At 30.0% G+C, this 16,900-nt stretch overlaps 2 protein-coding genes across 2 annotated transcripts; one reads left to right on the plus strand and one right to left on the minus strand.

The window, feature by feature from the left end:
- Window positions 1-1,898: 1,898 nt before the first annotated feature.
- LOC115989362 (protein AGENET DOMAIN (AGD)-CONTAINING P1-like) lies at window positions 1,899-4,138 on the plus strand. The gene is made up of 2 exons (XM_031113032.1): window positions 1,899-2,435; window positions 4,006-4,138. The coding sequence occupies exons 1-2, from the start codon at window positions 1,999-2,001 to the stop codon at window positions 4,010-4,012; spliced, it is 444 nt and encodes a 147-aa protein (XP_030968892.1). The 5' UTR covers window positions 1,899-1,998; the 3' UTR covers window positions 4,013-4,138.
- A 6,043-nt stretch (window positions 4,139-10,181) lies between these two features.
- LOC115992450 (dof zinc finger protein DOF1.5-like) lies at window positions 10,182-11,043 on the minus strand. Its single transcript, XM_031116648.1, has one exon. The coding sequence runs from the start codon at window positions 10,861-10,863 to the stop codon at window positions 10,348-10,350; it is 516 nt and encodes a 171-aa protein (XP_030972508.1). The 5' UTR covers window positions 10,864-11,043; the 3' UTR covers window positions 10,182-10,347.
- Window positions 11,044-16,900: the final 5,857 nt, after the last annotated feature.

Here is a 16,900-nt window from a genome sequence, read left to right on the forward strand (position 1 = left end):
TTGGAACAGCAATACAAAAGACGATTTCATTGGCAGCGGAAAGTAATTACTTTGTCTCATATTTTTGTTTTTTGAATTGATTTTGTGTGCTTTTTAGACCCTTTTGGATCAATTTTGTTAATTGGATGATTTTTTTTTTTTTTTTATAGGGTCCAATTGGGGAAGGTTCTTTCAAAGGGTTACGACGACCACACTTGGTGTCTGTATACTAATAGTGGGGGGTAAGTGCTATAAATTACTAACCCTTTTAAGTGTATAATCTGTTTCTAAAATTATCTATAATATTTTGTCCTCCAAAAATTTTATCTTTTTAATTTTAGTATATTGTATTTCTTAAGCTATAGACAGATTTTCTTTATTTCTTATTTTCAATAATAAATCATTTTATTGCAATACCGGTAATTGTTTGAGAAATCCAATATGTTCATATTTCTATAGAATAGAGAATAGTAGAAGCCAGTTTTATTTCAACTACTTAAATTGAGTTGACTAATTCCGTACAATTACAAAGTATAGTATGAAAGATAATAGAATTAATTGTTGTAATTTTTATTTTCTTTCCATGTTTTAAATTTCCATGTTTTTATTGTTGATGAGAAATTAAGAGTCAGTTGCACAATATGTGTAAATTTTTCAGAAGGCTACTTTAAATAGTAAGTCAATGTGTCTCTTACATTTGGGTATTAGTTAGAACTATTTTCAAATGATTGTACCAATAAAAGTGAATGTGTATAAATTTTGTTTAACTATCCCGTGTATCGCACGAGTTAGGGACTAGTTTTTTTTTTTTATTTTGTATCTATTAGTAACGTTAGCATTTTTCATTCACTACTTAATCATATGAAATAATTTTATACAATACCAAAAAGTTCTGTACTAGATTAGCATATTTAAAAAGTTAAAGACCAAATTGACATACAACAACAAAGTTAAGGACTAAATTTGTAATTTCCCTTAATTTTATTACTGGGCAATTGGAACGCATGACAAGCATGCACCAATTTTAAAATTAGAAGTCTTTTTTATTTATCTATTACTATTTAGTTATTATTATTACGCAATTGGAATTCATGTGAAGCGTGCATCAATCTATTAACTAATAGTTGCTTTCAATTAAATACATAAAATTATGTATATTTATTTTAAAATTTTATTCAGATCTCATTTTTAATCAATTAATAGTAATGATCACACTACGAGGAATGGTAGTAAGGATATGTATGTAACCCGTAAATATTTCTTCCTAGGTACTTTCACGTAAGATCAAATAATTTCTGTGTTAGGAACTAACCTTATCTCACACCGTAGAGTTGACTTGTTGTTAGTCATTATTTATTTATGTTCAAACTTTCCATTCATCCCAATTTAGGATTTATGTGTCTACCAATCACTAACATAGATAAAAATGAATACCGAAATATTAGTAAAGTCATCTTTTTGGAACTATATCTCATAACACTCTTATCTATTTTGGTAATTAGCAAAACATAAACCTCAAATTTAGATAAATAAAAAAGTTTTGAAATTTATTTATAATAAAAAAAAACCCTCAAAGCACGCACGTGAGATGAGTATGAGAGCAGTAGATGTATAGCTTACATATTAAGTATTAACCATGCACCAATCTTGGTCCCATGTCATATTCAAAAAAAATGTCATATACGTCAAGAGAACCCCCATAATTAATTACTGTACATGACTACAAGGACACGAGTCAATCAATCCCACGTGGTTCAAGAGATGCATCCGACGGCTTAAAGTAGTCTCCAAGCGTAACCAAATCAATAACAACCGTTATTTTTTCTAAGTCGGCACAAAAAGGTGTCGTTAGGTCTTTTCTTCCACAAACTATATATTTCTCCAAAAACCTTCTCAGAAACAGTACCAGTGTACCACAACACAACAAAATCCACTCAATTTCTCTCAACCCAGTTTCTCTCAAACCCTTCTATCTCTCTCTCTCTCTCTCTCTCTCCCTCTCTTGAAAGTTAAACTGTAATGGCGTTTCGGATCTTAGAAAACGTTGAAATATGCAAGAAACAAGAGGGTTTCTTGGGGTCTTATTACAGCGGGAAGGTTTTGGCTGCTGTTGGAATAAATCGGTATATAGTGCGATACGAAACCCGGTGGGCTGAATGTAAGACAAGGCAGTTAAGTGAAGTGGTTGATGCCGATGAAGTTAGGCCTTTGCCACCGGCTATGTCATGCACCAACTTCTCCATGTCCGACAAGATTGATGCGTATGTGAATAATGCTTGGTGGGTCGCAAAGGTTGTGCAGAGACTTGATGATGTTCGTTACTTTGTGCGCTTGGACGCTAATGGAACTGAGTTTCAACTCCCTTCACATAAACTTAGGATTCATCTTGATTGGCAAGATGGGAGATGGGTTTTGCCCCCCAATGCCAATACCAATACCAATACCATTGCCAATAGGTATGTCGGTTAATCAATTTTTCTTGTTTTCCATTTGATATTTATATATACATATATGCATTTGTTACTTAATTTGCTTAATTTCTTTGGGGTTTTCTTAATAGGTTGCTTGTTTGTTTGTTTGTTTTAATTATTATTATTATTTTTTTTAAATTTCTTTTGGGTTTTCTCTCATGTTTATCTTTTCTTGATTGACTTGTTTTAGTATTTCTTTGAAACTTCTAAGATCTTATTCTAAGATCATAATCTTTACTACACAATTTCTTGTCACTTTTTTATGTGACCGATTATGATTGACTTTCTATTATTTTTACATAAATCCATTATTTTATCTCCACAACTAATGTTGTGGCAAATAGTGTGTGAAAAAGTATGGCCCTAAAATTATTAGTTTAAATTATTTTAAATTTCTTGTATCACTTTGACTTTGGTAGTTTTCTAGTATATTCTTCTCTCTTTTTTTTATCCTTCTTTTCTCTATATTAAAATTTGAAATCCATGCCAAGACGTATGTTTCAAGTAGCATATATACACGCTATATTTCACTTTGGATGCTAATAAACTTTGGGTAAATCTCCTGTATATTACCTTAATTAGAAATGTATTATGCAATTATGTATTGAATTTCTTCTATAAAAAAATTTATCTCAATTTAATTAACGAATCTAATTGTCTTATAAACAGTCAATTAAGTTGATATTGTTGAAAAAAAAATGTTATACAATTAATTTGTCCCAAAAAAAAAAATGCTAATAAAAAATTTTATCTTTTGAAAAGAAAAAGTCCCATTCACATATCTAATATTGTCCTATGATTTTCATTAATTTCTTGGTAGGATCCTAAATTAGAATTCTGTTATCATATGTTTTATTCAACTAGATTGATTATTTTTTTCAGGAATAAAGAAAGTGCTTCTTTAAATTACTCTTGTATTGGATCATTAACTTTCTTCTTGAGTCAGTAATTCCAGAGTTTTGCTTCCCACTTTGTATTTACTTCTGAATTGGCAGTGGAGTACTGGATAGTTGAATTAACCAAATATATGTAGTTGACCATTGTAGAGTTTAATTAGAGTGTAGACATGCATATGCAGCATGCATGAAGCAGAAGGGCCTCAATTTGACCTGAGGGCCGAAAAGGGTAAATAAAAAAAATTGAAAAATTGAATCAATATCATTGCACCACAGACCAAAGAGAATCTAATTCTTTAGCCCAATTAATTCCGGACCAGCTCTACCTAATTGAACCCACATCTTAGTATTGAAGCGTTTAATTGGTTTTATTCTTATGAACCAAAGGTTGTTGAGTTTGCAAATCCGAGGTTCCATATTTGATGGGTTGGATTGGTTGACTTGAGACACTTTTTTTTGGCACTGATCGATAAAGACTAAAAGTGCCTTCTTTACTCATCTACCATCGATGCACCAATAATTTAACATTTGTCATTTTCCTTATCATTTTATTTGCATTGTTTATTTATCAAATATTCTCTGTGTACGATTTATAACTTGGATTTTAGTTAGGCCTTCCTCTTAATTAACCAAAATTTATTGGTGACTTTTTTTGTCAGGCCTTGAAACAAGTGATATATATAAGCCAAGCAAATACAGGCGAGCATTGACTTCATACGTATTAGGACTTCCATCGTCAAAATTTTCCTTTCCATATCTTTCACAGATCTATGACAATATGGGCTTGTCTGATACGTGTTGGTTTAGAAGTTAAAACTCATTCTAATGTAGTAATTCAGATTCTTCAGAATTTCTGTCTAGAATTATTACTCATTAGATTATAGGGTTTTTTTTTTTTGAATGGAATGTCTTTTTTACTCCCGATATATAAATAAATATATATATTAACTGAATATCAAGATGAAGATTAAACGTAGGCAATTGATAATTGAAAATGGATATTTTACTTCTAGAATGTCCATGTGAACATATAATTATAGGTTCGCTTTACAACATTTCAGTAAAATTTCCTCCACAGATGTTTGCCTTTAAATAGAAAAAAAAAGAAGAAGCGATATTCATGTGCTAAAATATGACTGGTCCTGTTAGCTAATATGTGGTGAAGATTGTCCTCTTATTCAAAATGCTTTATTCTTGATCATTCATTGCAGCACTTTAAGCAATAATTTCAAAAATTCAAATTTGTCAATTTTTTGATGGCGGCATCATTTTGTTCTCCAATTCTCAATTATTCCAGTACTTAACAATGGCCTTTATGGAAGCACAATAATCTGTAGAATCTCATTAATTCACGCACTTGATATCATATGACACCGTGGTGATTAATTGCCATTTTGTCATATTAATCGGAGATTAACTTCGTTCTTCAATTGATTAAGAGATTGCAATTGTTAGACCAAAGGCATGTCTAGAATAAAATTGGCCTTTTCTTTATCGCATATGAATTGGCTTTCCATTAGCGCATCATTCTTGTCACAGAATCTCATGCTTGTGCTCTGATATGATACCCCGTTGTAAAGTTTGTATTGTGATTTTTTAACCTTGTAGTGATTGCCACAATTGATGTTAAATTAATTAATGAATGAGATATTACTTGATTTTAATTGATAAAGATCCCCAATTTCAAGATAAGGGCATCTACAAAAGCAAAAGTTAATTATGTTCCAAACCATTCATATCTCTTTTAACCAAAAAAAAAAACACATATATATCATATAGATTGGCTACTGCAATTTTTTATAAAGAACTATTATTAGAAACGGACACTATAAATTGAAACTCTCAAAAAAAAAAAAAAAATTGGCTTCTGCAATTTGCTTTGTAATACTTTCTAGCTAGTTTCTGCTCTCATAGGCAAATTTTAATTAAGGAAAGCAATTAAGCAAACCCGATTTTAGTCATCTCAAATGTAGTTTAGAAAGAAATTAAATAAAGCATCGTGTAAAACTCAAGGGTATTGGGCTCGGTTGGCAACTTGGCAGTCACTTCTATGCTAAAATTACAGCAGGCATAAAAAAAATTCAGTTCATTTTTCACAAACCAGTGCAAGTACTGCTTCAGTATTCTCAAAAGCAGCACCATTTACACTAAAACTAAACTCAGTTGAAACGAATCAACATTTTGATATCCCCAATCGTTACCGATAAAGTTCTATTAACATGAAAAAAAGGAAAGGAATAGTTGGAGAGTGAAAGGGTAAGAACACATCAAGATCATCGTGGTTCAGCGTTTACCATTTAAATATCATAATCAACGTGTCACGAAAACTATGTATTATCAAAGACAAATGCAATATGCAATTTGATGATAGAAATTCCTTCAATTAATATCGATCACATCTTTAATTCTAGACATAATTTTCAATGAATCTAGCAACAACTTGTACAAAGCAATTCAATTATTGACGCGTAATTGAGTCTACACTCCTGACAAGATCCCAGTAAAAGTAAAAGAACAACTAAAAAGACAAAATACAATGATGAAAGGATGATGTCAAATTACTGGTATGTGTTTGTGGCTTAATGGCTTTGTGTGGTATGGGTCACGGGGTTTCTCTGGTGTCCTATTTTAAAATACAAGAAGCATAATAAAATGCATAAGTTCGACTTCCTTATCTAAACTTATTACAGCCTCCTCAGCCTCACTTTTGTTCTTTATACGACATGAAGAAATTAAAATAAATAAATAAATCCTCAATCCATAAATGGAACTCTCCAAAATGACATGTAATTTAACGAAACAAAATAAACATAACAATTTCCTTACACTGCTTTTAGGTGGATAATTTGTATTGAAAGTATTCAAAGTCAACATTCCTTGTAAGGCTATAAACAAGTCAAATCAAGTTGAGTATTAAGAGTTTAGGTTTGCTTATCAAATTTTATTTTAAATTCAAGTTGAGGTTAAACTCATCATCAAACAAAATTACATGTTTAAGTTTGCTTCATTTTTTTTATTGAGAAAACTCGAGCTACTTGATAAATTCATTCTTTTCCCATAGAACTAAGTTTTGCTGTAAATCATTATAGAGCTATCTCCTATAACCCATTACATGCTATATATAAGATTATCCATATATATTATTTAAAAAGTCACATTTCATTAAAAAATTATTGTAATTAAAACTATATATGAATTGACTCTTTAATCATCACATAGTAGGTTGGAAAAAGTTTAGCTTCAAACTAGTTTAAAGTCAAACTTTTTCCTTTCCTATATATAATAAAACTATGACTAAATTTTTTCACCTCTTTACAAATTTATAAATTTTTACTATAAATGGTTTGTTTATATTATCAATAAACTACAAATAATAATTTGATCATATGAACCAATTTACAAAATTATACATTGCAATCTCAAGTCACTATAAGTATATTTTGGACAAGTATACATATAAAAATATATAAACTTTGTCTTGGATCAAAATAGATCGACTCACTTTGTTATTCAAAGTAAAACCATGACTAAAAGTTTTTACAACTTTCACAAATCAATGAATTTATACAATAAATTCTAGTTATAAACCCAATTTTGCCCAGCCAATCGGATCAGTAGCCTGGTGAACAGGGACATAAGTCGGTTTAGTTGTTTAATTAGACCACTAATACAATTGAACCGGTAATATGCAACATTTTTTTGCAACCCATGCAACTGGGGCAAGTTGTTTTGACCTAGTTAATTTTGTAATTTTGAACAAAATTACCATTATAGGCTTGTAGTACCATTTTCTAAAGTTGGAATGTAATGAAAATAAGAGATTTTATATTGAGGTTGATTTTGGACTTTTCAAAAAAGATGGAGTTTCAAGTTTTAGCTCAAATCGTAATCCATGGGATTATAGAAATAGTGAGGTATACAATACGCACAAAACATGACTTGAGAGTTTAAGATATGCTTTTATTCCTAAAATAATAAGATTTTATTTATTAAAGACTTGGTTAAAATTTTATGGCATCCTTTTATTTTATATTTTTTAGTGTTGTTACTTGAGAAACCTTGAGTTTTAATTATTTTAGGTGGCTTGGTTTTTAGACTTAATTTTAATTAGCAATTTAGGTATTTTTAAAATTCAATTTACATATATTTATTTATAATTTCTCAAACTTATTTTTATATTTATTCATTTATTTATTATATCTTATTTAACCTTGTGGTTCAACTAGTGATCCATTAATCAAACAAACGATCCAATGACCCAGTTCTTTGATTGGGTTAATGTCGTCTAGTCTAGGTGTAATAAGTATATTTTTGTAAAAGTATAAATATAAAAATATTATATTATATATTTTTAAATCAAGTCTCATGTTTATGAGTTTGTTCACAAATACATTATTATACTTGATATTGGTTTATTTAATAGTCGAGCCTAAATTTGAGTTTAAGTTTGACTTATTTAGAGCATTCATATCTGACTTGTTAAAAAATTTAGCTTTTAGCACTTCAAAACATTACTTTATTTATTTTAACATGTCACTTAACAATACGCCATACATCTCATCCCATATTTATACAACCCATTAAAATAATATAAATAACTAAATAAAATAATATAAACAACACAATAAAAAATCATTACACTATGAGAGAGGGAGAGAGAGAGTGAATAAAAAAGAATAAAACAAAATAGCAAGTTACTACTAGTAGCAACTTGCTAAAAAATTTTAGTTTTGACAATTTGAATGTAAGGTGTTTTTTATGTGTTTGTGCTGCTAAAATATATAGCAAATTTGGAGTTTTAGCAGATGTGAATAATCTTATTAAACAAAAGACATAACTAGCATACCGGTTCATTTGCAATCTTTCCCTCACTTGATTTTTGGCATTTTACAAAAACTATTATTTTTATTTTGTTTCATTTAAAATTTGTCATCCATAAACTGTCATTTAATATGGGACCGAGGGAGGGAAAAACAACTGTACTTTCCAACACATGGTTATTGCTTTTCCTTTCCTTAATTATTTATTAAACAAGAAGATTAATTTGAGTTTACTAGGTAAATTTTACCTTCATCTTCCCTTTTTCTTTTCTTATAATTTTTTCCGCTTCACCAAACATTAATTGCTTATTTCTTAAGTAAGTGGTCCTTCTATAATGACTTCGGTCGCTTGCACAATAAAGCAATCCTATTTATGACATTAAAAAAAGAAAGAAGTAATCCTATTTATCACTAAGCAAGTCTTCCTTCAAGAACAATTTATGGAAAGATATATATCTTTGAAATTTGCTTCAGTAATAATAAAATAAAAACCTTTTTTTTGTTAAAAAAAATAAAAAAATCACAATGGAATATAGCTAATTAAGGTAAAATAAAATTTAGGAAATATATCAAAGTAGCCATCAACACAAGGATGGGGAAATTTTTGTTCCCACAACTGGCATGCACTCATTGTTTGAGAATGTTGGTGACAATCAATCAACCATACATTACGAATTATGAGTAACTAAACATTACATCAACAGAACTTCTATTAGTTGTTGAGCATATTATACAATAAAATCATTTTCATATGTATAAAAAAAAAAAAAAACTATCTTTATAATTTTTTTTGTTTTTGGGTACAATTTATAGTGTACTTTTTATCTTTGATTTTAAATATAAAATAAAAAACGGACAACCGTAATTCTATATAATAAAAAAGGTTAAATAATATACTATGAACCAATTGTGATAACACATAGTAAAAAAATAGCTTTATATTTATTTATACCACGTTGCACAGGCTTCCTCCAGTCCATGCTACAATTAAGGCGGAACCCTGATTTTTATTTTATTTTTCTCAAAAACGACAAGATTTCATTTCATTTTATATCCTCAGCTTGAATTGGATTGATATAACCAATAGAAAAGAATCAAAAGATACACAAGGTGGCGCCCTAATTGAGAGGTGTCCAATCTACCTCCAAAATGAAATGTTATATATTTACATGAAATATTTACATTATTTTGAAGATTAGGGTATTCTTTTTTGAGATAACTTAGTCTTCAAGGTAATAGTTGTAAGTCTTATTTACTTTATATGTTTTTTTTTTTCTTATTAAAGTAGGGGAAAAAAATGGGAATATACCTAAATAATTTACAATACAATAATATGTACATCAGAAACTTCGTGCCAATTAAGTGAACCAAGTCCCAATCTATAAACAACATATATGAATATATACGAAAGGACAGTGAATTTTTAAATGAAATGCTTTTATGTTTTCGCTATAACAAGTAATTCATGAGACCATGGCCCAACTTTAATTTTGATGTTCATGCAGCCATCTTATCCATCCAATTTGCACGTTTACAAGATCAATTATTGCATCCATTGATTAATTTTGTGTCCCCCTTAAATTTCACAAATTTGGACCATAGCCTAATTATGACTATTGATTATAATTATTTTTTTGGTCCATCAACAAATATGGCATGTAATTCAATGATCACTTGGTAAAACTACCAGTTAAGGATATAAATGAAATACAAATTTAGATTTAAGAATGTCATATTTGATATGCATATAGTTTTGCAAGAGCTATATAGTAAGTATTTAAAAAATAAATAAAATTAGTCACCCCATCTATAATATAAAGATCAAAAACCCAATTTATACTTTTTCTTGGCGGCCAAGACCCACGAAGTCAATAGCGTAGTTTCGCTCCTGCTAGCTATTAGTATTCTTTTCTGAATGGAGAAAAAAAAAGAGTAATCATTGATTGTCACGTTGTACTATATCTAATTAAAATCTATCATTATCAACTGGTACATAATTAATTCTAATAATTTTATTTATATGTATTTAAGTACATATTTAATCTCATTAAACTAAACCAGTCTGTACATACATGATTTGGCTATATCAAAAACTACATCATCTGGATCAAGTTGAGATTATTAAAACAAAAAAACAAGAAGAAGAAGAAGAAAAAAAAAAAAAATACAATAATAGAAGATTTAAGTGCACGTTTGACCACCTGAGGCATTAATCCTCCGCCGCTTGACGGGGAAAACTTGGCTGAAACCGCCTTGTTGCGTGGTGACCATATGCCACTCCTCCACCACATCATCCAAATCATCAAATTGGTGCAACCCAGAAGCAGCATCATACAAGCAACCCTCAGAGAACCCGGCTAGCCCTAGGCCGTGGCAGGCCGGCTTGGTTTTACGTCGGCCGGCCCCGACCGGCACGTTCCGGAGGGCCCCACCGGCAGTCCAGTACCTCTGGCAGCCCTTGCAGAAATGTCTAGGCTGGTTAACGTTGTAATTATTGAAGTAACAAAATTTGGTCTCCATGCTCTTGCACCTTGGGCACGGTATGATCTTGTCTGGTCTCTTACTCTCCAACAGTAGTCTTTGATCAGAACAACCTTTTTGTTCTTCCTTTACTTGTCTATTTTGCAAGGTTATTGTTGTCCCAAAAAGCTTGATTCCCGGAACATCTTCTTGGCCTCCTTGGACGTTGTTAGCCATGAATGAAAGTGGGGGGTGTTTAATTTGGAATAAAACAATTAATACAGATTACAGAGATAAGAGAGAGAGAGAGAGAGAGAGAGAGTTTGGTCTAAAATAGAGAGAGATGGGCAAGACTAAATTGACACAAAATAGAGAAGTTTGGTGGTTTATAAGGTGAGAGGTTAGAGAAGTGATTATATATATAGAGGACTCAGTGAGAAAACTAAAAATGAAGAAGAAAAAAAAAAAGTAAAAGAAAACTGTTACATAAAAATGAATGTGACAGCCGCCAAAAAGGCCTAGTAGGAATAGAGAGAAGAGAGGGGGAAGAGTAAGAAAAGCTGAGGATTAGCTTTTTGTACACATCATTACTGCACGTCATCATCTTGCAGTGTTGAAAAGTCTAAAATGTGGGTCCCAATCCAGGTAGGTTGCGTACAATGTGTCAAAGGTGATAGAGAGCATAAAGATTAAAGAGATAAAGTTTGTGTTTAATGAAGTGCCATATTCATATAGGAAAGTGAGAAAGAAAAAAGTACCATATTCCAACAACATAAAAAAGTGATGGAAGAAAAAAAAGAGATAAAGCTTAAAAAGCTTTTTCATATTTGCTTTGAAAAATCTCCATGCAATTTGTCATTTACTTTTGATGGATTGCTTTGACACCTCAGAAGCCAAACGACGAACGGAGTTTGCTGGCTATAGTTTCCTTCCAACATAGAATAATTATGCATATACGGATACGGATGTATGTGGAGCTAAAATCGCCTATTGATAATATCTTTGTAACAATCTCATCAAGGACGACACACTAATTTCACATTTATGATTTATTTGTGTTGTCAACCTTACCTACCATAAAGAGTATCATCACTTTCCCACCAGGTCTATTAGTCGGCATAAGTCATAAGTCATAACTTTGACATATTAATTTCCCGTAAAATTTGGTGTGTCCTTAAATTTTTGTATTTTTTATTTATGATGGTGTCTAAATAAAAAAATTTTCACATTTTTTATTTTTTATAATTATGGTACAGTGGTAGTAACATAGAGAATTGTTAATTAATCTCACTTGACACTTGTTAGCCCCAAAAAAAAATCTCACTTTAACACTTTACAGCTTAATTAATAAACGGGGAAGAAGGATTAGGGTATAAAAAACACAAACTATTCTAATATGCTTTGATTTGTTTTTGTCTAATCAGATTCCACCAGTGAGATATTTTGCCCCCTGGTAGGTGACTCATCAATCATACATATCAATAAGAATATAAAAGTTTTCACAACAATATTAACTAATGTGACAAGTTATGATTTGTACATTATAAAAATACATTAAATAATGGTTTCAAGTGAAAATGATGTTGCTTGAATTACAACTTATCACCTTATCAAGTTGTTGTTAGCTAAGTTTATAATTAGATATATAAAAAATCTAACTGGGTCCCTAATCAGGTTTATAATGTGCAATATTTCAGGCAAATTAAGCTTGATATCCATATATAAAGTTAGATGCTCCTAATGGTATTACTGTTCCTTTTTTGCTCCAAAGCCATCTTTTCAGGTTTCAATGGATTTGATGATTAACTTTGTTGCTCCCTTTTCAGTACTTAATATTGTAGGGTTGTTGTGGGCCTTATTGGGGTCCGGGTTGCTTTTACTTTGCAAATGTTATGGAAAAAGCTGATTGATATGGGATTTCTTTAATATAAGAATCTTTATTTGATTAATGCAAAAGTACCTCATTTTCAACAGCTTTTTCCCAATTTTATAATGCAGACAAATAAGCATTTTCGTTTCTTTTGCTTGGAAAGAGACGCAGATGCTTTAGAAGTCTCTTTTTAGTTTAAAAATTAAAAGAATACTTAAGGGAACATAATGATATCAATGCCTCCATTTTTATAAATGGGGCACCTAATCAGCTAATCTCTTGGTACTCTGGATCCAATTTGGGTGTTTCAATTTGTTCTTCTTGGTTCATGCAAGTTGCAAATCTTGCAATTGTAACATGCACTTGTACATTCAAGCAAAAACAGAAAACACCCCAAAATAAAAAAAAAACAAAAAAAAAACATATACTTGTTTACAAACAAAAACAAAAACATGGCCATATATTATAGTGTGTTTGTCAATATCTATATATATATATATATAAAAACTTACAGCTAATTTATTTTATGTACAGGTTTTTAGAATCTCAAATTTTCTAGATATAAGTAAATAATATGTAAGTTAAAAAAAATCCATCCAAAAAAACATAAATTATTATTATTTTGGCTTGGTAAAAGGGACACTTGATACGTGTTATAAAGTCTATTATTGCTTTCTGACCAAACAAATAAATTAATATATAAAAAAATTCCACTAGGAGAAAAAGAGACGAAAGTTTTTATTATGGTCTACGTAGTTATCCATTCCTGTTTGAAAAAACAGAAGTGCCCTTATCATATTCTTTGGATTTTTTTTTGTTTATAATTAATTTTAAATAAAAATTTGGGTGGAGTTGGAAAGATTAAGAAGCATGTTGCTTGCTCTAATGGTTCTTCATCGGCAAGTTGCTTTTATAAAAATCACGCAGGAAAAGTCTTCTTTCTCTCAGTTGAATTTGATTACTTTTCTTAAAATTAACGTGTGAGGTGAAAGTTTCGCAATGCCAGCTTAAAATCGGATAGGAATATAATTGAGAAGGGTTGGCACGTTTTTTAATTTCTGCTTGCAATTTTATGAATGTGAGATACTCCATTAATTAAAAATTATATTATGTAATAAAAGACATTAAAAGTTATGTGATGTAATTAAGCACATCAAGTATAAGATCAAGATTTTATCAAAATAAGATGTGATAGATGCTTAAAATAATCTATATATATATATATATATATATTATATATATATAAAACTGAAACTTCTACTGGCACCACAATTTTCCACGTCAACACAATATTTAAAAATAAAAAAAAAATAAAAATAAAAACATTATAACTCCTCAAAACCCTAGCAACCTTACCCCTCCCTCAAATTTTCCATGTCAGCACAATATTTAAAAAATAAAAAATAAAAATAAAAATAAAAACATTAAAACTCCTCAAAACCCTAACAACCTTACCCCTCTCTCAAGTTAAGAAATATAAAGCCACGGTTTCTGCAAACTCTCTCTCTGCAAACTCTCTCTCTCCAAACGTAAATATCAAATTTAACCCCTTTAATTTCTCTTTATATTTTTGAGACTTCTATAGAGTTATAGTGAGTTATATTGATTTTGTTTTTTGTGTGTGTGTGTATAGATGGTCATAATACTCCGGTATTCCAAAAGAATTTTGTGTTTTTGTTAATTGAAGGTCTTAGAGAGATAAGTGTTGCAGTTTGGAACAGAAATATAGAAGACGATTTCATTGGCAGCAGAAAGTAATTACTTTGTCTCATATTTTTGTTTTCTGAATTGATTTTGTGTGCTTTTTAAACCCTTTTGGATCAATTTTGTTAATTGGGTTTTTTTTTTTTTTTTTTTATAGGGTCCAATTGGGGAGGGTTCTTTCAAAGGGTTACGATAACTGCACTTGGTGTTTGTATACTAATAGTGGGGGGTAAGTGCTTAAATTACTAACCCTTTTAAGTGTATAATCTATTTCTAAAATTTAAGTGGATGGAGGGGTTTAAGTTTGCTCAAATTAACAGAATCTTCACATGTTCTTGTAGTGGAAAGGCTTTGATAGTTTTATTGAGTTAATTCAAAGTCCTGATATATTAATAAGTTTGGATTATATAGTAACACAATCAAATTAAATTCGTTGCTACCCGTAGAATACTGTGTGAAGAAGTTGTTACAATGCTCAAATTTTAACTTCATTTTTGTTCACCATTGAATACTCATATAATCAATTTCCAATTCAGTGTTCAAGAATTAAACCAAAATTCTAACTGCGCTATCATAAAATATTATTATTAGTATGAATTTTATGGAGTTACCGTGTTCAAGAATTAAACCAAAATTCTTTTAAATTATCTATAATATTTTGTTCTCCGAAAATTTTCTCTCTTTAATTTTAGTATATTGTGTTTCTTAAGCTATAGAGAGATTTTCTTTGTTTCTTATTCTTAATAATAAATCATTTTATTGCAATACCGGTAATTGTTTAAGAAATCCAATATATTCATATCTCTATAGAATAGAGAATAGTAGAAGTCAATTTTATTACAACTACTTAAATTGAGTTGACTTAATTCCGTATAATTACAAAGTATAGCATGAAAGATAATGGAATTAATTGTTGTAATTTTTATTTTCTTTCCATGTTTTGAATTTCCTCTATATTATTATTACAACTGAGCAAAGATTGAGAAAGTAACATTACTAATCTAATTTGAAGTTTAATGTGTCCTTCTCAAGTCATGGTTTTTATTTATATTTTTGCAGTTTATATTTCTAACCGTTGATGAGAAATTAAGTCTCAGTTGCACAATATGTGTAAATTCTTCAGAAGGCTACTTTAAATAGTAAGTCAATGTGTCTCTTACATTTGGGTATTAGTTAGAATTATTTTCAAATGATTGTACCAATAAAAGTGAATGTGTATAAATTTTGTTTAACTATCCCGTGCATCGCACGGGTTAGCGACTAGTTTAAAATAATAAGGAATCCTTCTTTTTTTCTAAATTACTTAAAATTTTTAATTGAAATAAAATTTTGGTAATTGAATTTTACTTAAAGAAGTATATTGAATATTAGTGAATCACCCATATTGGAAGTACAGTAAGACTTATGTTAAGCCACTTGACATGATTACAATGTGGAGGACCCAACTTTTAATATATTACTAAATATGTGTTTTTTCTACCAAACCCTAGAAGACTATCACAGCCAAAATGCAATCTAATTAAAACATGTTTATAGAGGAGATAAAGTTTACGTTTGGATACTGCTTATTTTGCTAAAAATTGAAAACAATAAAAAAAATCATTTTCCGGTTACTGTTCACTTTTAAAATTACTGTTCACATGCCTATTTACACTATTCATGTCCCATGAATAGTGCAATAGGCACTGGTTTTTTTATTTTATTTTATTATTATTTTTTTATAAAAAGTCCGAAACGTCCAAATGCAAAACGTGGACGTGATCCAAACGTAGCCAAAATCAATTCATAGATTCATGAACAACTAAATTGTCATGTTACAGGTCACACAACCAATTTCACACCCATTTTTACAACTATTCTATGTGGCAAACTGTGACTGATTGATTGTCATTTTCACATAATTTTTTTTTCTAACACTCACGGTCAGCCACATCAAATAATTGTGAAAATGAATATAGAATTGATTGTGATCCTAGAATTTTTCTTTCATCCATGTATTTAACACATCAATTGCGCATACGGTACATTGTCACATGTAACACTTTATTGAAAATGATTAACACAGTCCTAACACATACAACATGCATTAGCCAAGAACAAAAGCAACATAAAGAAGCTATATAACTTTATGTTTTTTTTTTACTTCGTATGTGAAATGTTTCAATATAAAAAGGTTTGGAGCCCCCAGTGTCAAAAAAGAGTGATTCCGGGTTCTATGTGTCACTTTCCATGTGAAAGGTTCATATTAAAAAGTTTTGCCACGATACTAAAGAAAGGGAGAGGAAGAGAATAATTCCTGATTCGACGCAAAGCTAGATAATTTTTAAATAAAAAGAAGGCATTAAAGGGGGGAAAATTTTACTTTATTCTTTTCTTTGTTGAATTACAGAGACTCCCAACTTTTTTTTTTTTGGGGTGAAAAGCACATACTCAAAACTTTAGTTCACTGTTGACATATGAAAGTCCAGTGAAGTTACAAAATAGGGGCCCAACTAGACATACTTTATTTGTCCATTTAGTTTTAGTTTAGAAGCCTAGAAAATGGACCACGCAGATTTTGTGATTTGTCACATCAATCTCCTTCTCTAGGTAGTCGAAACATTCCATCAAGTCACATGAAACAGTACTCTTAAATTTTGGTTCACAAATATTGTATTAAATTTGGGTTGGTTTATGTTTGATCAGCTCAAAGTAAAATCA

Source organism: Quercus lobata, chromosome 5, assembly GCF_001633185.2.
Source record: "Quercus lobata isolate SW786 chromosome 5, ValleyOak3.0 Primary Assembly, whole genome shotgun sequence".
NCBI lineage: Eukaryota > Viridiplantae > Streptophyta > Magnoliopsida > Fagales > Fagaceae > Quercus > Quercus lobata.